Raw genomic sequence first — 22,655 nt, forward strand, 5'->3', positions numbered from 1 at the left:
AGAAGAGGAAACTGTAAAGTAAAAGTAAAGTAAAAAAAGTGTTCTGTACCGAGCTTCCATCACTTATATAAGCCTCACTACAAAATCACGTGACTCACAATATTGAACAGAAAAGTCAAAGTACCCTCTTATTTAATATCAATGTTATCAACACAATTCAAAAATAACCTTCATTAGATTTTTATTATTACATAATTGATTAAAACATACAATACATAGTGTTTGCCTTGTTTGTAATTGTCTAATTATTTATTTATTTCTTACTTAATCTGACACGTGCATCATAACCGATGATTTCGGGTTCAAACCCAGGCAAGCACCACTGAATTTGCATGTGCTTAATTTGTGTTTTTAATTTATCTCGTGCTCCGCGGTGAAGGAAAACATCGTAAGGAAATCTTCATGTGTCTAATTTAAACGATATTCCGCCACATGTGTATCCACCAACTCGCATTGGAGCAACGTGGTAGAATATGCTCCAAGCTTTCTCCATAAAGGGAGAGGACTCCTTAGCCTAGCAGTAGGAAATTTACAGGCTGTTAATGGAATATAATGTAATTAATTTCTTATATGTAAGGAGCAAATAGATCACGTGATGGTAAGTGGTCCACAGCACCCATACAAATTGGCACTATAATATATCCCTTACAACATCACTGAGCCACAACCTTGGGAACTTAGATGTAATATCCCTTATAACCATAACACAACAATACTAGGTATTTTCGTTTTGCGGTAGAAAAATAATGGTTTGTAGTACCTACCAAGACGGTCTTGCACAACGTCCCACCAAAAATCAACCACAAAGTAAAGCAAATTTTCAAACGGATCATACTTCTAATTGCAAAAGCATTTGTAGATAAAATGCAATACATGAAAACAATTTTAAAATTAAATATTTTTAAATTTTCAAAAACAATAATTATGTTAATATAAATCCTATATATAAAACGTTATAAGGTAAAAGTCTAATTCTTTTACCTTATTAACGTTTTTTAACGCATATCAGAAAGCTTACTATCTATAAATACAATTAATTTACAACGTAGCACTTTAAATTAATTAATTCGACATAAAATATATGCCTGTAATGTATAAATACAAATTAAATTAACACTGAATATTTAATATCATTCTTGGTTGAGTTGCATTTAAATTGAGCTGTATAAGAACTCACTGTGGAATTATAAGTAACACCCTTATTATTTTAACATACTTATAGTTTAATGGAAACATTTTTAATGAGATAGAAATATAAGTTAATTGTTAACTCTCATTAATCATTACTTTAGCCTTTAGAAGTAACAAAGTCTAATACAATATAATTTTCGATTATATTGTATTAGACTTTGCTTATTTCGATTATTTCGATTTGCTAACAAACAAGAAACCATTGCGATTAAAAGTAAAAGTAATTAGTAACGATAATTTGAGCTTGTTATATAAATATTGAATATGATGTAATTTTGTTTGTCTATATCGTTATTCACTGTTGATAACAAACAGTATTCCATTGCGGGGATGCTGAGATATGACTCGACCTCATCTTGAACTTTGATAAATCTGTTTGTGGCAAATAACAGTTCATATACTATCGCGATCACTACTTTCGGCATACTTTACTTGCATCAGTCAGGCTAATGACATCAGACGTAAATAACGGAAATCCAGTGGACTTAAAACAGAAACAAAAAGAAACGAAGACCACAGAGCAAACTCCCAGAATGCCAAACATCAAAGTATTTACTGGAAGTTCGCATCCAGATTTAGCGAAGAGAATCGTCTCGCGACTTGGTTTAGATTTAAGCAGAGCTACCACTAAAAAGTTCAGTAACAAGGAAACGAATGTTGAAATTGGTGAATCCGTCCGGGGCGAAGATGTGTACATCGTGCAAAGTGGTTGCGGTGAAATTAATGATAACCTTATGGAACTCCTGATCATGATAAACGCTTGTAAAATCGCATCGGCTTCCCGAGTAACAGCAGTTATTCCATGTTTCCCATACTCAAGGCAAGACAAGAAAGAAAAAAGTCGTGCTCCGATCACAGCTAAACTTCTTGCTAATCTTATATCAGTTGCTGGAGCTGATCATGTTATTACAATAGACTTACACGCATTTCAAATTCAAGGTTTCTTTAACATTCCTGTTGACAACTTATACGCAGAGCCAGCTATCACCAAGTGGATCAAAGATAATATTCCAGAATGGAAAAGCAGCGTTATGATTTCACCTGATGCTGGTGGTGTAAAGCGTATGACATCTATAGCAGATAGACTTGATATCGACTTTGCTATCATTCATAAAGAAAGACAAAGAGCGAACGACGTAGATTCAACTGTTTTGGTGGGTGACGTAAGAAATAGAACGGCTATTATGGTTGATGATATGGCTGATACTTGTGATACCATAGTCAAAGGAGCTGAAAAGTTACGCGAAGCTGGTGCGAGTAAAATTTATGCTATATTGACCCACGGTGTTCTTGCTGGTAACGCTATTGACAAAATAAACAATTCATGCTTGGAAGCTTTGGTGGTAACAAATACGATACCTCAAGATAAAAATATGAAACTGTGCCCTAAATTACAGACGATGGACATATCAGTGATGCTGGCAGAGGCTATACGAAGAACCCATTACGCGGAGTCGGTTTCATATCTTTTTACAAACGTCCCCTATTAATTGTAAATAAAAATAACTAACTGCTCGTAACTATAATTAGAAGCTTCATTATTTATATAAGCTTCTAACTTTTTGACATGCTAAATACATTTTGTATGATTCAAACATATTTTTAATGAACAAATACATTTTGTTATAAATTAAAACATTAATTTCATTCATTAATCATTACACAATCACTTAATTCAACCGAGGAAATCTGCTCGCGATTATGATCATTATTATTATAAATTATCTAATGACGCCAAAACAACGGGAAAGTAAACAAACTAACAATAGGTTGTAAATCAATACGTCAAGAGCAGATAGAGGGTTGCGTATGCACGTAAGATCACAATGAACTAGGTTTATTCATATATGGAAACAAATAACTTTAAATATAGAGGGTACGTCATATATATTAGTGAAAACAGAGAATATAAGATATAATATATCCAAGTTTCAGTTCGTATATTTATGTATATAATATATAGTTACTTAATGTATAATCATAGCTATCAGTACAACAACCCATTCATCAAAGATCGTGTGGAAGTAAATTGTAATTAATTTTTATATATTTGTTGTATAGATTCTATAGTACGTATATTATATATACCTACATACTTTTTTCATGTTCAAAATGTGATTCTTTACTTATTTTTAATTTAGTTGATTATTTTATGTTTGCCTTGATAGATCTTAAAGCTAGGTAACTTACCGTTTCAATGAGTCTTTGATATAAACAACATATTAAAATTTGATTAAATATTTAGGTTGGATTTTAATTGCTTTTTTATATATTAGTCCCCAGTATAAAATTTAAGGTCCATGTACTGTGCCTTTATACATATAATAAAAAAAACTGTTTTCAAAAACATACTATTGTCCGTTTTTTTTTCTTTTGATTTAACATAATGCATGTGTCGGGGATGAGGATAACTACAGCCCAAAGGTTGAGTTTGATAGAACCTGCGACTTTCGTACTCTCTTTCGACGACTCGTGTAACGTTAAATCTTTGGCACTGTGATTTTGCACTTATTTATATTTTGATCCGTAGTCGAACTTAAAATAGTTACTTAATTCCAAGAACACTTCGAAACCACTTTTTTATAGTATTATCGCCATTAAATATATTATGTCTTGCTTACCTAATCAAAGACAATGAGCTTTAGATATAGTCAATTTTACTACTTAAAAATTATTTGATATATTCCTAACTGTTTTAGAGTTTGTAATCGTTTTGATATTTTTCTATCATACAATTTAGTTTAAAGTTTTATGCCTTCGCGTTATATCTTTAAATTAAACTGATGTCGCGTTTGTGTATAGTCTTGCTCTAGGGTGATCTTTTCTGAGGCACCCACCGCTCGGCCGATGAATCTGCCGATGGCGTCGTCACCGTCGTCCGTGTAATAGACACAAGTGTTAGTGTGTCTAGTGATTGTCACAACTGCTTGAAGAACACTTTCGTGAATACGGAGCCTCACATTCTTCGACTGGACTATGATAACGTCACCGTAGGTCTGTCCCTGAGATTTGTGGATAGTCATGACGCCTCACCCCTTCACCTTTTCCGTATCTCTGGTCCATCAGGAGTTTCTTTTCTTCCTGCATATGAATGAAAAAAAATAACAATATTCAATTATAAATCAGAGCCTCGATTCAAGGATCATTGTTGAGCATTTTCATAATTATCCTTTTCATTAAATTATTTTACCCGAAATTGTAAAAACTAATAATTACATAATTTCATTTAGTCTATGATTTTCCTGGCAATTTATATTACTGTTAAAGTCAACACTTATAAAGTCAAAGATTTTTCAATGACACACCATTTTCTCAAGTTAGTATAGCAGACTCAGACCTTAGAATAGGCTAATTGACAGGTTTTTAAAATGCATTTTATATTATTTAGTAGAGGTAAAGGAACCCAGTAAAAGTTGTTTTTTTTTAATTGTAGTACATTTTTGCTAATAAATATTAAAATAAAAATTCCATATTTGACAATATGGCGCTGCAATGGGATCGGTGACGTCACTTGCCTGTATTGTAATCTGTGGCACATATAATCAGTATACAGTAGGTAAACGTACCTAAGTTACCTACTGTATATTAATAAATATATGTAAGTGACGTCATCATAAGCCCGACCAATCAGGAATGTTTTGTGTCACGTGACAAACGTTTAAAAAAATGCATTTTTATTTATGGATTTTTGAATAAATAAATTATTATTTTCAATTTTCGTTGATAAATAACCATTTTGAAGCTCATAATATATACTGATTACAATAATTGACACTTTATTTTTCGCATTGTAAAATAGCTATTTCACACAATATTCAATTAATGTTAAACTTGCCCATTTTGATTGAACTAAGACTTCAAAATAATAAATCTTACATACAATTGCACGTTATTTTTGGTAAAGTAACCACAAAATTGATAAAAAACAAGCACAACATGGATACTGGTAGTAAATATACAACAACTACATTTAAAAAAACAATAATATCAAAAAATCAGTATGACTATAGATAGTCCAAAACCATCGATAGTATAGCTGTTATCAATAGTATTGCTCACGGAGAGCTATATCGATACTACTCGATACTATCGGTAGTACTATCGATAGCTCTGCAACACCGCTCCATACCATAAACTCAGAGAGTATGGGAGATGTATCTTTGAGTATTATTGTTGCTCAAAATGTATGAAACTTAAATAACCCTGCTGGAGATAGAGGGTGAAATTTGTAGGAACCCTTTAAAACCCAGGTAGAGTTAAACGCAATTAGAGAAAGAAATTTAAACATCTGCTTCCAAAAGGTGCTATTCTCATATCATTCTGTTCATAAAATCTATAAATCACAATATCAAAAGACGGTTACCACATGTAAGATACTTCTATACTCTATAGTCTACGGCTTGACGCTAGAGATAAGAAAATAATTAAATAAATACCTATCTACCTCAACGTCAAAATATAAAATTTGATGACAGTTACATGACGATGGCAGTTCGAATCTAAAATAATAAGTACCTAATATGATTTATATCAGAATTCAATTGAATGATTTATATTTATTACGTCTCTACTTATAGTATGCCTACTTTATTATCCTGGCGATTACTTTTTTAGCTTATCAAATATATCGAAAGCGAATTATAAACGTCATCAAATATTAAATGTCGTGTAACTAATAAGTATGTAAGTTGAATTTTTTAAGTTACTTTCGAGTTTCGATACATTCATATAAGATATTATAGTAATTATAATACATACAAAAAACTTGTTAATTTAATTGATATATACAATAGATAATATATGAAATAGAATTTAGAGATCAGTATTGTTTAAAAGGTCAATAATTTGTCATCTCTTGAATAAAGTGCAGGATAATCATCATTGCACTTCTTCACAAATTTACTTTGGATATCGCTGCACACAAATCTGATAACCATTGCTGTTGTTTAAATGACCCAATGTTTGCCACATTATTAGCAACAGCAGAGATGATGAAGAATTATTTTTGTCAGGTATATCCACAAACATGATTCTTTTATAAAGAAGAAATTACCATCATTAAATTTGTTAAGAAAAACTTTTATGATCATTTTATTATATGATACAAATTTATATGATATCAAAGCTTGTCAAATATTTTTATATATTTCCCATTTCTATATGAAACTAGGTGGTGTGTGCCGCTTTGACACGTTTAAGGCGTTGGTTGTCAGATGTATTTGGTTCAGTCACTGAACCAAACCACTGAACTTCAGTGGTTTGACTGAGAAAGAGGAACAGAAACAGTTAACTTTCGCATTTAAATTTAAAATTGTTTATTATTCAATAATTTATTTATGTTTTAGTTTTCGTTCGACTTATTTTAAATATTATATTGTATCTTAAATATTATAGTATTGTTGCTTGGTTGCTGACCTGATAATTTACTACAATCTAAGTTTTTATAATTAAACCTTGTGATTTGACTCTACTAACTAAGATATGAAAGTGTTTTTAATTCAGCTTGCAAGATTTGATCAAAACTAAGCTAACAAACATTGCAAACTTATATAAATATGACATTCCAGTTATATTTTTGGCCACCGCAATGGTAAACCTTTTTAAGAATTTTTAATATATTAAACAAAAAAAAATTAACAAGGTCTGACTTCTAATTGTCTCTAGCAATACACTTTTTATTTTAAATTTAATTATTTTTTAATGCTCCTAAATGGAATTCATCAAAAATGTTATCCAATCCACTTTAGTACCAGTCTAATCCATAGTTGTTTATATTTTTATGTCATCTAAAAATTAATAAGAAACACTGTTCAAGTCACTTTTTATCCTCATTTAGGATACATATTGTATCATAAAATGTTGAAATAACAATTGAAGACTTTTTTAATTTCTTAACCATCTGCCACAGTAAAATGTCCACAACAATATACAAAGTCGACGCTAGTCCCCCAGCCCGTGCTGTGTTGATGGTTGCTGATCTCCTCGGTATCAAATATAATGCATGTGATATAAATCCCCTGTTACGAGAACAAGACACTCCAGATATGACGAAGGTAATGTAGTTTGAACAAATAAATATTGATTTTGAACTCATGTTTATAGTCAACTAGACTTAAGTCTTAAGCAAAAGCTCTGGGTAGCAATCATAAATGAGGTTTTAAGTTTTAAATTTATGTTTAAATACCTTCTCATACTTGGTGATAAAGAGAAGTATGTAAGCTTGCATGTGTAATAATAAATTTTGAGATCTCTTTTTGCATTAGAGTGAATTTTAACATTTATTAAAAAATTGAGAACCTTTGTCTTTTTCTTCTAAATTTTGTAAATAATTTAAAAAAAGACAGCCGTGATGGCTGTCTTTTTCTAAATTATTTAACATATTCTTTGAAAGAAAATAGCTCGTTATACAATATATTTATCAAAGTTGCTATTATAAAATATGTTTTACTAAAAGTCATTTGTTATTGTGGATGCTTTAATTTCAGAAAAATCCTATGAGAACTGTTCCATTCATAGAAGAGGATGGTTTCTGTTTAGGTGACAGGTTAGTATTAGAACCCACAACAATAAAATTAAAAGAATGTCACATGATTATAATAACTATTTGTTTTAATATACATTCATCTAACAATGTTACTTAACTGAATTTTTTGTTTACTTAAACAATCTTTTCATTACCTACTATTTATTGTAATATTTGTATAGATCAGATGTATATTTATACTATACATTATATTTTTAAATACTAAAAAATGTAATCATAAGTTTTTAAAAATATTGTTAATATTACACAACTATAATTATAAATTGTTTTTGCCATTACATACCTACAATGATATCTTCTTACTAATTTTAATATTGGATGTGAAAGTGCAGGTGTATTGAATTTGACTTTAATTTTTAGTTTTTATTGTGCAATAAAGCATTCTAAAAATATAAATAAAACTTATCTTATCAATAGTATGATATATAATGTTATATACAAGTATCATAGTTATGTAAAATATTTACAAATTGAAAAATTATATTTCCATTAAACATTTTTTTTAGTCACGCCATTATTTTATATTTATTTGATAAGTATGGAAAGCCAGAACACTCGTATCTTTATCCAACTGATAAACGGAAAAGAGCTACAATAAATCAGCGACTATTCTTTGATTGTGGAATTTTATTTCCGTATCTAAGATCTGTAATGGTAAGAAATTATTTATACATTAATTGAATACACTTCTTGAAATTGCAGTAATGTTGCATTTCATGTTTTAAATATTTATAATCTTTAATGAAACAAATAATATACAATATTTAAAAAAATCAAACAAATAAAATTCTTATGCTTAGATATTGATGAAATTTTGACATAATTCCAGGCACCAACTTATACAGGAAGACTGACAGAATTATCAAAGTCTATAGTAAGGAATATAGAAGACGGGTATAGGATGCTGGATGCATATTTATCTGATTCTATGTACTTGGCAGATGATGTTATGACATTAGCTGATTTGAGTGTGATTACAACTATGTCGACCTTGCATGGTTTACTTCCCATAGATAGTACCAAGTTAGTAATTTAAAATTTACTAGAATCTTTTGCAAATTATTATTTGTTAATATAGCTTATTTGACTCTTTTTTTTTTTGTGCATATCTATGAATGACAAATATTCAAGTTTCCTTTTATAATAAATACTAAAAAAGATAGGAAAACTTATCATGAAATATTCAATGTAGTTCTTAATGTATTGATTAAATTAAACACCTATTAAAAAGTGAATTTTAATATTGTTATACTCAGTATTTTTTCATACAGTGTTTTTTCCAGATATCCAAAGTTGATGAATTGGTTTATAAATATGTCAGAAAAAGAAATTTGCAAAAAAATTAATCAACCTGGAGCAGACCAACATGTTGCCGGACTTAAAGCATTTATGGAAAATAATAAAACTAATCAGAAATCAAAACTATGATATTTATATTTTGGCATAATTAATTGTGAAATAAAGTTTGTTCTGATATTTGAGTATTTTTGGAAAGTGGTATAAAATATAAAACAACATATATCGTTACGAATCACAGGTTTTCATTTATTTCAATAACTAAAAAGAAATGCAAAGAATTTTCCAACTTTACACTCCAGTAACGTCTAGGGCTACCATATGGATAACTTTATGAGAAATTAATGATTACAAAAAACGTTACACATTAAACATTTCCTATAAGTCTTATAAGGTTTCTCGTGTCGCCCGTCGCACTCAGAACATTAATAGCACTTATTATATCGATTAAAGTACACAATACTATACCGAATCTTCCACATGTTGTCCATCCATACACAACACATACCTAATGCGCGCAATCATACAAACATTTATGGAATAAGAAACTATGTTCAACGCGAACTTATCAAGTCACTTGTCAAATTTTGAAGAATAGTGTTTGTATTTGGGCGTTACTGACGTATGTTGCACGTTAGTCTTATTTTAGGGCAGGAGCGGCCTGGATTAGCCGTCCTCCTTCGGCGGTGTGAACCAGCCTGAAAGCAAACAATACATAAAATTACTTTGTTAAACAAGTCAATCACTCATGAATAATAATTTAATAAAAAAACGTTAAGCAAAATAACAGTGTGTTATAAGTTATAATAAAGTTTTGTGATTGTCTAAATTTCGTGTCATTTGAAAGTGTAGTGATCATATATATACTCTATTCCAACCATAACAGGAGAAAAGCCGAATAAACAACATTTGGCAGCAAAGTGACGCGATATCTAATATTAAAAAAGTAGTTCTTGTCTGTTACCTCTTCACACTTAAACCACTGAACAGATTTACTTTTTTAATACACCCTCGAAGGGGTAAAATGGAAGGTGACGGTTTGTGACCTATAGGTAAAGATCCATAGAATTCGTGCAGTCAATGTCGCAGGTTTAGCTAGTCTAATACTCGTTTAAAAAATTAACTAATAAAGATTAATAAATTTTCTTAATCAGTGAATTATTTTAGAGAGTAATTATGTACCATTTTTCTCGTGTATTTGCACCAAGCATTTGAAGCTCTGCTGTGCGCGTGCCAAACTGTAAGGCGACTGTGACACCACCTTAGTCGCTCCAAACTGGATCCTCGCTTTTCCCTTCACAAGAGTAGCGGCTATCTGCATAATCACAGCTTCCACTGTGTATGCTGAGGACCAGCCTTGCTTTGTTAGTAACTCCATGCATATTGCACCACCAACGAGAACATAGCCACCTGAAATACATAAAAAACTACATTTAGATAATTTACTAATTAGAATCATTAAAGGCACTTAATAACGTAGTATACTCGAAACTTAAACGAAGTTAGCTTAACGCCCCAATACGAATAGTAAGAAGTTCTAAAATATAAAAAATCAACAATGGTAATTTTATAATTTCGACTCTATAGTCAAGCAACTTAAGTACAAATTGCTAAATCAGAGACAGAAATTTTACAACCCAAGAGTGGAGTGGAGTGTGAGTGGGTGGTGGTGGTACTGGTAGTCGACACTTTAGTTGTTTCTAAATTCAAATAGTATCAAAATATTTTGTTACGACTGACTAAACTAAACGTGGTATGAGAAGACATATACAGATTCATCCATACAAATCATTATTATAAATACCTAAACTTGAGGTATGTTGACTTAGTAATTTTTTTTAATAAATAAAATATGTATAAATCATTATCTCATATATAAAACATTTAAGATAAAAGCATTTAAACAAAATATTTATAATTATATTATGGCTTAAGGTGGCTCAATATGGCTATAAAACCTCACCTGATATAATAGGATATACAACACGTACAAACGGCGGCTCGAAGGGGTATGTCTCTTTGAACATGATGTTCAATAGGATAGAGTCCTTGCCCTCCTTCTCCTTGAGCAGGAGCAGATCATTGTGAAGCGGACTGTCTGGATCTACCGATCGCAGTCTTATGTTCCACTCGTAAAGTGAATCATTAACTAACTCTGTAAAAAACAAAAAAATATTTGTATTAAAATTAATTTATACATTTCTTCTATCTGTTAAAACAAATATATATAATTATATGGCCTGGTGCTAAAAGGTCCAATGCCAATAACACTTACTTTTTGTAATAAGAGTAAAAACAATGAATAAAGTTGGTTGTCCTATTCAACATATACATTATTGCGTAATATTGTTCGTATTAATAATGTATTTTTAATTTTTAAAATGGCAATGTATATGAATTCCATTTTACTCAAACACGTACTTAGGCTCTTTTAGCATTAGACCACATATTTTCGGCTGTGGCACAGTTAACACTAGTACAATCGTCAGCGTAATCTCTCTTATCTTAATATGTATATTAATTGCTATTGTTTAACTTTGATTAAGAAATATTTGTAAAGTGATAAATAAATCATAAAAAATATAATATTACTATCAAAAAAATGCCTCAAATAAAAATATCCTATTATACAACCACATTTACTAAAATTAGTTATTACATATCAATATATAAACACATTATTAGATATGACATAAAACCTTACCTATAGAATACATATTATTTTTAAAGGAATGCGAGCGGTATATATCACGCAGTTCCTTCATTAGACGGTCAGTCGCCTGTAGACTGCCGGACACGCTGCCTGATAGGTAATCTTGCCTCTGGTTTTGCCTTAGTCGTTCTAGTGTCGCTAAATGCTCTGTTTCCATATCATCCTGAAATTGATAATGTTTTAGTAAACCAATATATACAGCGACCCGTCCCGGCTTCACACAAGTGCAATTTATACGGTACGGTTGTACCATATAGCATTCAGGAATAATATGACTTCTACCAGTGAAAACATTTTTGGAATTGGATCATTAGTTCCTGAGATTACCCCGTACATACAAACAAACAAATTTTACTTTGTTATTGTTACTATACTTTATACTATACTTTGTTATGTTATTTTAATTTGACTGGTATTGGACCTTGAATAATCTATGACATTCAGTATGGATTTTCCTGAATTTGGCGTTTTGACCGTCGAAGAAACTGTTTTCAAAACTTTGGAAATCAAATTAAAGTGGATATAAGTAGTTATTTAGACATATTAATTAAGAACTATTAGCAGCACACAATCTATAACTGAGCTATTATCAAATCGCATGGAATAAATAAATAGAAGGTTTATTTATATTAATTCCTATTCAATTATTTCCTTTCGATTGGAATATACCATAGATTCGTATATGTTCTTATATGCACTTTTCAATAATTTTAAAGGGTTAAGTTCAATGTTAGACTACCGTTTGGTAATCATTTGAATATTCATCGAGGAATTGAAGAATTGTTGTTTTTGAACTGCAAAAGTAACTCTTTTTAATAGTAATAATGTATTTATTTGAATGAATATGAAATAATGTTATTTTGTTTATTTTGTTATTTATGTTATTTTGTTTATGTTTATGTGATATTTGGTCTGCCCTGATTACATTTCGTTTTTCACTATTCATAGATCAAATATTAACGTGGTTAGTCTATCCGGCTTTTTATCAGAAGCATACAATAACGTAGAATCTGCATCGTCTGCAGAGCGAACAAGCAATGTCGAATATTACCTGAAAAACGATATATGGGGTTTGATGGCTAAATTTCTAGCCTTAATTTATACCGAGACCGGGTGTTGTATTTTACATGAGCTGTTTTCTTTAATTGAAAAAAATCTTTTCGGTCCTGAATCTAATAAAACGTAACTTTAATTATGAAATGAAGTGTTCCTTACACATCCACATTAGACAAAATTAGTTTCGGCGTAAATTAATTAGTAATTAGTTAAATATAGTCTCAGTAGTTTTGGTTTGCACTCAAAAAATTATTATATTTAATTTTTTTATAAACTTAAACGTTTTTCTATACAAGTACCAATCTAATATCTTACTTAAAAATTATAGTAAATACGTACTTTGTTGCTACGACCAGCATCATCAACCATCTCAAGTGGCAAGTCATCCTCTCCCTCTGATTCGTCCTCCTCGGCAGCCATTTCCTCATCTTCCTCCGTGCCTGATTCCGCACCATTTGACGTTACGCTCGGTACTCTGTGAAAATAATAATAATAACTTATCAGAACCCATATGAAATACTGCATTTTTTAATTTGGTATATATTATATTTGGTATATTCTTTATATCGCCAATGCACAGGGCCTGAACTGGAAATGTATTCGGCGCCCTTTTTTTTCGGCCAGGGTCGGACTGATTATTATGAGTGAGTGGTATAGTTCTATTCACTTACGAACATTAAGGACTTGATTCAAAATACTTGTTGGTAGGACTTTATGCAAGCCTATATGGATAAGTATCACAAACTCATTAAATAATCTACCGGAAAACAGCAATCAAAAAATCAAAATCAAAATATACTTTATTCAAGTAGGCTTTTACAAGCACTTTTGAATCGTCATTTAACAAACTATTTAAAGTAAAGCTATCACTAAACTAGTAAACTATTCGGACGAGCATTTGCTCGTCCTCCCTCGTTGTGCGCACACAGATAATAAGGTGAGTAGATATAAATACATAAACAGATAGATATATATGTGTGTGTAGCTCATGTCAAACATTACCTCTGCTGCGGTGCTGGATGGACGGGAAGCGACAAAGAATCCAAGTCTGGCGGTTCTGGGACGCCGTGTAATTTGCATAGCTCCCTCAGCAAAATTCCCACCTGTTAAAAATATATTTCAAAAATTAATACATTACCTCTTCAGAAATAAAAACCAATAAAGCCGACTGAACTCAGGTCTTTTACAGGAAAAAAATATGACCGAATTTCGAAGACGCCTACTGTTTTTAACAGTCACTAGCCAACTACGCAGTAAGAGAACAGAAGTGCATACTACTCAAACAGAGGCACAATATCGTAATCTGACACGACCGGACTTTCAGAGGCACTGGAGTGTAACACTGTCGACTTCTAAACTCCAAACTACTGAGAATTTACTTGACAGAAAAACTCAGCGATTTTTGATGGTTCAAAATAATTTAATATTATAATACATATACAGTATTAAAAGGTAACAAATAAAAAAATATACCGCAAACGAAAATATAGTAGGAACTAAATTTTTATTAGATTAGCCATTGGACGTAGCTTTTGGCAATATTTTTATACGACGTCTATGGATTGTCGTCATTTCGAAAGAAAGATAAAACAGTTTCTTAAATTAATACGGCTTTTAAAGATAAAAATATTACAGTGCATGAATTGTTTTACAATACCGGCTTATCTAAATTAGAACAATAACCAAGCGATCGACCCTATACAGAATTATTACAAATCAATTTCCACATCTTGGGAAATAAACTTGATTGATCGATCTATTTTATAGTTTTAGATATTTATCATATAAGTATATCTCAAAGTTACCTGATTTATAACATGATTATCCCTTCCCTGTGTATTGCTTAGGATCTGGACAGCGTTTGTCACAATGGGATCTTCGCTGTCTGCGAACCACACGGGCGGTGTGTTTGGGTATGTTTCCTGTAAAAATAATATAATCGAAAAATAAGAGCCCGTTTCTACTTTTGTTTCCGCTCTGTTAAACAAATTCCTTCTATATAAATATAAAGGATAATTATGAGTTTATTCTAGATTCACGATGTCCGAATGAGAGTTATGTCTTAGAATGTCCGTAACGCATATAGGTTATTTAAGATGTTTAACTTCCCCGCAGACCACATCATGAATCGTTCACCCAAACTCATACGAATAACTCAGTTGAGCTGGTCCGATTTCGAGTCTAGTATTTCGATTTAAAACCAACAACTTGTGTACATTGGAGTCATCTAAACTTAACGTAAAATTACTATTACAATCCGCAAACTATTGTACCTTCCCTCACAAGAAGGTGCCTCACTATGTCTTCTTAGCCACCGAGAACGAAATTAATTATAAATGAAGTACATGAAACTCAGTACTGCGTTCCCGAATTTTAGCACGCGATAATCGATTAAGATCACGGGCTCTATTCATTGGACCATCTCAAGGCAACAATCATTAATTAAAAAAACGCTCATTTAAAAAAAGATAAACATTTAAACGTGATCAATGTTTTTTGTATATTGAACGTAAATTGTTTCGATTCAATTTGCACACTTAAATACTAATATTTAAAGTTTTATTTCGATCGAAAGTTTCGTCTTATAATTGCATACATTCAAACAAAATATACCGTAACAATAAATTTAACAAGTTCGTTTTAATAATATCTGAAAATCATCTAAATATACATTTGATAGGTCCGTTCTTGAGGAAGGTTATAGGCTTTTTATCATTACTCTATGGCCTATGAGGGTAGAGCAGGACCGTCTAGATCGGCTGCAACCGGGCTAGTGGAATGAATTATAAAGGAGTACATTTGCGCTGATAATTATAAGAATTATAAATATATTAATTTATGAAAAATATTTATTTTTTTCGTATTTTTTTTTTGTTTTTAAAAGGTCATTATCTGTAGAATTATACTGTTAACAGCATTTCCTAAGTATTATACTATTTCTTTTGCAATAAGCGTATTGCTATTTACGTATTTAATTTGTATTATTAAATGAAACAATTGGCAACACTCATAGCAAGCCAATCATTCATGTTTTGTTTTTAAAGTCCAAAACGTCTGACGTAGTATGTGTTTTGTTGCGAATTGCTCAATTATATAAGGCGATCAATAGAAATATGCATGTATAAAGTGCGGCAATCTAGACTAGAACCAATTTGACCATCTTCAAAATGAAATGAATGAATGAAACTGAGGATTTTTATCATTTAAATCTTCTTATATGTTACATAATTTAAATTTACCGCTAAATTTAATGGAAGCAGCTCTTCAACTCATTTTGATATTAAATACCAGGCATTATATTCAAAACAAAATAAAAATAATATATTTTTAAGTTTTAGAAGTAGTTTTGTATTTATAGTACATATGTATAATACGTATGTACTATAAATACAATACATCACATATACCATAGATTTTTTAGAAATAACTATAATTAATATAGTTATATTATATTATATTATACTATAATTAATATATAAATAAATTGTCTATGGATTGTAAAACTTAGAATTAATTTTGTTTACAGTGGGGTTGCGTAAATTAAGTAAATGTTGCATAGGTAGTAGGTACATCTACATACATTCAATTATGAATATATTAATATAAATATTGATAACGTTATAACATTAACATTATATTAAAAATCGAAGCATTACGTATCAGGGTAAGCTCTAGGGTTCCGCGGTCGTGTAAAATTGTTTGCGCAGTCACGTAGTACGTATTTGACATGTGCGCAATTGCTTGATTATTATTGGTAAACGAAGGAGGTTGGTTGGTCAAACTGCATTCATTTTAAAGATTTGATGCAAAACTTCAAATTGTCAATAAATATGTACATGTTCTATGCCGATATTTATATGTAAAAATGCATGATACCTAAATGTTTATCGTAATAAATTAGTAGCGAACGAATTCGAAAAATTTAGAAATCATTGAGGTAAATACATTTAAATATACTATAATATATCAACTATATAAATAAAGTATAATTTAGTTTAATGAAATAAAGTTAATTGAAAAAAAAAATGAATTGACAAGTTTTAAAAAAACCTTCAGAAGAATGTTGGGCATTTAAATTATTCATAACATAACAGACTAATAGGTCGAGAGATACCCAGTTTTTTTATGAAAGTCCCAATTATATACAATTTCATGTCACTGTACAAAGCGGAATGGCCCATATGTAAAAAGAAAGATGTCAGGAACAGATGTTTTACTTGACCTAGTAAATATAACAATGAAATCCCATAGGCTGAATGTACAACGTTAACATGAGAAATTATACAATGGCTATAATACACTAAAAAGTAGGTCTTCAAAAGTAGGTTCTGGCTCAAGGCAATATGGTGGCTATGACAAAATATCAATCTCTTTTGTTAATAAATAAATATTTCTCCTTCAATATAAACCCAGGATGAGGAATTATTATTACTATAACAAATCAATACATCGATTGTTTCTAAAGTCAAGTGTAATTAAAAAAATAAATTACATATTGTCATCCATTTGAAAACAATAAGTGATATAATAATTAAAGGTATTCTCATATAATAAAATGTGTACATCTTTTTAGATGAACACAGTTGATTTTTCAACTGTTACAAAAACTACATAAAACTCTGTTGTAACCTTTGTTAAAAATTTAATCTTTAGAGAAAATCAAATAAATTAATAACATTTAAATGTTATAATAACTTTAATTTCAACTTTTGTTATTTACAATGCACAGATCATTATAGATCGACTGGTGCAAACTTGCATTATGGGTGTGCATTCTCTTAGTGTTTGATATGAATTTATAAATTTGTATAATGTAAAATTATAAGTAAATAATGAGTTTTTATTTAATTATTTTTATTTTTTACCACTTTACTATTTATTGTTTTTGAAAATGTTTTTTTTTTTATATTAATTTATATATTAATGAAGACTTACTAACTATAAAATAAATATACCTAAATATAATATTCAAGCACGGTTTCATTGTGGCGAGTACCTACTTTGCCTCTCAATACTCTATTCTAGTGAGACCATAGTTCTATATTTCTAATATATTGATCTTCAAGTTGAAACACATTTATAATAGGTACTGGTAAGTAAGTAAGTAAGTATTATTATAAATTATCCACAGTTATCTAGAAATTTTAGGTAAATTGGATTTTCCTTTAAAGAAATATAGACTTAAATTTTCATTAAATTATTTGATCAGTCTGTAACCCTTTCTAGTTCTTAGAGGTGTATAGTTTTGGTTATTATGAATCAGAAGCCAGCTCAAGAAAACACATTTCATATATATTACACTATTTAAGAGTCAATGTAATTACTTCTTTGATTAATTGACATATTGTATTTTTTTTTATAGATTTTCTTCTATTTTCTATAGGTACTAATAATAATAGTATTATGTAAATATTTGAATTGAAATTCCACATAATAATAATTATGGCTAGCCATGAGGTACTTTATATACACTTATATGCACTTTATATACACTTTATGAATCTAAATGTATAGTATGAATTAATGACCATTTCCTATTGAAATAAATGTTGACAATCAATGTCTAAATTTAAACAAATATTACATAAGTAAACAAAAAGAGAAAGTTGAATTACAGATATTGATTTTACAATAAGTACTTGGACAAATCTAAAGAATTACATATAATGGTATAGTTGTCACAAAAAGCAGGTAGCCAGCATGACTAAGAGCCTTTGTCCCAAAATTCGCGCATCAATACCGTTATTTAAACAAAACAGACGTTACCCTCAATAAATATAGCTGTAGTCTCACCTAACACGAATAGAGTACTGAAACCTAAGTAATCGATACGATGATTCGTCATGGACCCGTAAAATCATCTAAGATAAAATGTCATATTATGATGAAAAACATGCGCGTACAGCGAAAACATGGCTAACTGTAAAACGTAAATAAACAACTTTGTTATTTTTCAGTATTTTGAGAAGCAAAACACGCGTTATAATCAATTTCACTAGGAGTATAATCACTTCCGTAAACCTTTTGTTGACAGCCCTGCCCTCATAAACACGACCCTTTGTCCTAACAACGATAATCAATACGAGCTATCATTAATCTCACTTTCTTGTTTTTACTCCGAAGAAAAATTATATTGAAGGAGTTAGCGTACTCACCGTGATATTTGCATGTATTTCATATTTCTTTCCATTTTTGCCAACGAATCTGCAGGTCAGTTCGTCGACACTAGCTGACATTATCTGAAACCGCTCATGGTTTTTTGGAAACACTTGTTCTAGAGTCTTTATTTCTAACTTAAGGGTATTTAAGCAAGCCATTAGTGTATTGAAACACTAATTTTTAAACTAAATAACTATTTGCCACATTAGAATACATAAAAATAGTTTTACGTTCACTCCGGACCAAGCAAAATGGCGGAGCGCAATGGCGGACATCTATAAATACAAATATTGACGACAGAGGGCGCTTAAAAAACAACATTTATCTTCCTTCTCATTTACTTTATAGTTCTGAATCATGAAATAGAAACTGTTGTAATGTTAGATTTGCAAAATATTTATTACAAAACAAAGGCATTATAATATATAATCGTAAAATTATTGTAAAATTATTATTATCTTGTTTTATACATACTATTATATTTATAATATTTAAAACTCAGTGTTCCTAATTCATATTGTTTCTTTAGTAATAATGTTCCATTCTCATGTTGATATATTAAAACGTGCATTTACATTATTAAACATTTAGCCCTAAATTATAATCTCCAATTTTTACAGAAATCAGCTGTTTTTTTTTTTAATCGGTTGGTTATTCAATACACAATGGAGAACAGAGACCAATTATCGTAAAAACATACTACATGTTGAAATTATCTGATTTCTATTTGTAATCTATTTATTTATTCATAATTTATAATGTGAAATATGAATATTAAAGTTTCATACGAATAAAATTAAAACTTTAAATATTCTGATTTTAAATTTAATTCAGGACTTCTAAAGTAACATTGTATTTTTTTATGGAAGGTAATTTGTTGAAGGGTAATTTAAATTCAATTTGCATTGTTCATGATTTTAATTTTTTTTTTCATATTTTATATATTTTTTGCACAAATTATTTACAGATTCTATTGAAATCAAACTTATTGATTCTTTCGCTGTGTCAACAAATGTTATTGTTCCAAAAATGACACATTTTTAAATGTCAATATCAATGTCAAACGTCAAAGTATTGATAACAAAGTTTTGACCTATTTTTGTTATATGCATATTATAAAAGATTAAATTACAATACCAAAAAATATATTCGCGTTATAAGGTTAAATTTTATATATCATTATTTTAAAACATTGATCAATCAATGATATCTCGTATGACATTTTTTATAAAATTAGTCTAATCTTCAAGTTTATTCAGTATGTCAATAAGTTAAAAATTTCAATTAACATTAGGCTAACTCTCTTACATTTAATTGTCCATTGGTTACCTTAAATGTATCATGTTTATATAAATGTATGATACATATATGTTCGCTTAAAATTTCAATGGTCAATCAAAAAATTCAAATAATTTTCATTTTAAAAACTTCTTATAATATTATTGTTTTGAAAACCTTAATTGAGTTAGCCCAGTGTTTTTAATTATGTTAAGGTACACCTTAAGGCATACATAATGTTTTTATTTTTGTTATTCAATTTATAATAATTTATATTACATCTACATTTTTGACCCTTGAATCTCTTAAACTAAACATTATAAACACATTTGGTTAATATGAAAAATGTACAACATTAACTGTTATTTGGTATCCACAATCAATAAAATTTATTTATTACATGTATTTGAAGTTAGGCTAGCATTTATTTACAATGTAACACAACAAGTCAAGCAAAGAAAGCTTTTATCTATTACAATTCGAAAAAACCTCTTTTCCAGTTATAATTGACTATGGATCACAAGTCGAGAGATCATCACAAATCTTCATCAAAAAGAAGCCGATCTGATTCACTTGAAAATACCTCTAGAGAAAGACATAAATTACGAAAGCAAAGTCCTCCAAAACAATCCAATGCTGTAGAGTTCAGTTTTCTAGATTACAAAAGAAATTTGAACAAAATGATTACATACAGTAATGATTCTAATACAGTTATAAATAATCTTGACGATTTCTGGGTGTTTGTTAAAAAATATGAAATGACATTAAAAAAGGCGGGAAAATCGATTATAGAGAATGAAAATGAAATTCAACTCAATGATATTGGAATACCAATAAATTTTTCCAAACATAATTGTATAAATTTTTTAAGTAAAATGAAATTTATGGATAGTGTTTATGATGAAAGGGAGAAGAGAAAGCTAGACAAAAAAATGTTCGATGCATTCCTAAATATTGTGTCGATTTATTTAGATTTTAAAAATAAAGAGAAATTTGAGAAGTTAAAAAAGTTGAGAAAGGCACAGAGTGAACTTCCCGTTGCTAAATATAGGTTTGTATATTTTAAATTAAAATATATTGTAGAAAACTTTTGTTTTGTATAAAAAAAAATTTTTACTGTTTCCAGGAATGAAATAGTATCAGCAGTACAGAATGAGAAGGTAGTCATTGTTGCTGGTGATACAGGCTGTGGCAAATCAACTCAAGTCCCACAATATCTACACACAGCTGGTTTTCAAAATATTGGTACTTTATATTTTAATACATATTATTATTATAACAAATATAAAACTTTCAAGTATAACACATAGTCGGGATGGTCCAGTGTTTAGGGCATTTACATATTAAATAAAGTTTGCGGCTGTATAACTCAAGTACCACTGAGTTTACACATGCTTACTTTGTGCTTATGTTAGGAATATTACATATTAGTAAAAAATAGTAAATTTGTTTATGTCTAAGTTCTGGCTTTGATTAATTAGTTTATCAAAAAAGCTAGATCATTATAATCTACATTAGAGTAGTTTCAATAATTCTGGACTAATGTACAGTAACTAAACAAGAACAAGAAATCAATAGTGCTAAGTCGATCATAAATGACAATATTCTATAGAAATGTTCAATGATAAAAAATTTGACAATGCCTCTATGTATCTGAAGAATTTTTGTCACATGTTCATTTAGTAATACAAAAATGAATAACTTTCAAGTCTCCTTAAATAAAAGTGAAGGCATTTTCACTTTTGCCTTTGGCCAATATATATTACATTTGGCAGGCTCAGTTGAAAAGAACATCAGCTTATTTTGTATTGCATGAGTAGGTTGAGGTGCAATTGGTGCGACCTGATGGTCAAAGCTCTACCTAAAGCAGCAAAATGGTGCTTTTAGAAAGTGAGGTTTAGAGTTAAGTTAGTATAAATCATTTCCTAAAAGTTCCGAGTATGGCAACTTACTTACTATGGTTACTTTAAAAATAAATAAATATCCAAAGACCCCCAACATGAGAAAATAGATTATATGTTTAATTTTATTTTTTAGCTTGTACCCAACCGAGAAGAATTGCGTGTATTTCTTTATCAAAACGAGTGGCTTTCGAAATGTTGACTCAATTCGAGAGCAAAGTTGGCTATCAGATTAGATTTGAAAAAAGCAAGACGGCGGATACGAAAATATGTTTTATAACTGAAGGATTATTGTTAAGGCAGGTAATATTACCTTCATTGAATAATCAAATAAACTGTCTTTAATGAATATAGGAACTTTTAGACTTAATACGCACACTTGGTAAAGTATTAAAAAAATATTCCTTTTTTAAAATAAAAATTGATAAGTTGTCTTTTTTTTTTCTTAAAGACTTCCTCCATTACGCTCTTAAAGCTATGAATGTTAATGAAATAATAATATTCTGGACAGAAAACT

The 22,655-nt window shown here is 29.7% G+C and overlaps 4 protein-coding genes across 7 annotated transcripts in view; 3 read left to right on the forward strand and 1 right to left on the reverse strand.

Moving 5' to 3' along the window:
* The first annotated feature begins 1,581 nt into the window (after positions 1-1,581).
* Positions 1,582-2,826, forward strand: LOC113398822 (ribose-phosphate pyrophosphokinase 2-like). The gene has a single exon (XM_026637756.2). It carries the CDS (start codon positions 1,641-1,643, stop codon positions 2,679-2,681), a length of 1,041 nt encoding a protein of 346 aa, XP_026493541.2. The 5' UTR covers positions 1,582-1,640; the 3' UTR covers positions 2,682-2,826.
* A 2,849-nt stretch (positions 2,827-5,675) lies between these two features.
* Positions 5,676-9,266, forward strand: LOC113398823 (glutathione S-transferase 1-like). 3 transcript variants are annotated; one of them, XM_064217021.1, is made up of 6 exons: positions 5,676-5,699; positions 7,100-7,244; positions 7,677-7,735; positions 8,242-8,389; positions 8,565-8,758; positions 9,019-9,266. In XM_064217021.1, the coding sequence occupies exons 2-6, from the start codon at positions 7,104-7,106 to the stop codon at positions 9,161-9,163; spliced, it is 687 nt and encodes a 228-aa protein (XP_064073091.1). In that variant the 5' UTR covers positions 5,676-5,699; positions 7,100-7,103; the 3' UTR covers positions 9,164-9,266. The 3 variants fall into 3 exon arrangements, with proteins under 3 accessions (XP_064073091.1, XP_026493542.2, XP_064073092.1); XM_026637757.2 differs by lacking the exon at positions 5,676-5,699 and adding an exon at positions 5,739-5,874; XM_064217022.1 differs by lacking the exon at positions 5,676-5,699 and adding an exon at positions 5,743-5,870.
* The window catches only part of LOC113398819 (probable ATP-dependent RNA helicase DHX34), a 29,582-nt gene continuing 15,787 nt past the window's right edge, over positions 8,861-22,655 (forward strand). The window contains exons 1-4 of one of the 2 annotated variants that reach the window (XM_026637753.2): positions 20,064-20,217; positions 20,738-21,288; positions 21,364-21,482; positions 22,275-22,441. In XM_026637753.2, the coding sequence (XP_026493538.2) occupies positions 20,750-21,288; positions 21,364-21,482; positions 22,275-22,441 (825 nt within the window). In that variant the 5' untranslated portion in view covers positions 20,064-20,217; positions 20,738-20,749. Of the gene's footprint in view, positions 8,866-20,063; positions 20,218-20,737; positions 21,289-21,363; positions 21,483-22,274; positions 22,442-22,655 lie in introns of those variants that run through there. The other variant, XM_064217020.1, reaches the window with a different exon arrangement.
* LOC113398820 (ubiquitin-conjugating enzyme E2 Q2) lies at positions 9,255-19,242 on the reverse strand. Its single transcript, XM_026637755.2, has 8 exons — positions 18,956-19,242; positions 14,606-14,722; positions 13,803-13,903; positions 13,140-13,275; positions 11,736-11,907; positions 10,995-11,186; positions 10,214-10,441; positions 9,255-9,729 (listed from the first exon to the last, which is right to left on the reverse strand). Exons 1-8 carry the CDS (start codon positions 19,115-19,117, stop codon positions 9,698-9,700), a joined length of 1,140 nt encoding a protein of 379 aa, XP_026493540.1. The 5' UTR covers positions 19,118-19,242; the 3' UTR covers positions 9,255-9,697.

The sequence above is a fragment of the Vanessa tameamea genome, chromosome 14 (genome assembly GCF_037043105.1).
Source record: "Vanessa tameamea isolate UH-Manoa-2023 chromosome 14, ilVanTame1 primary haplotype, whole genome shotgun sequence".
In the NCBI taxonomy this organism is placed as follows: domain Eukaryota; kingdom Metazoa; phylum Arthropoda; class Insecta; order Lepidoptera; family Nymphalidae; genus Vanessa; species Vanessa tameamea.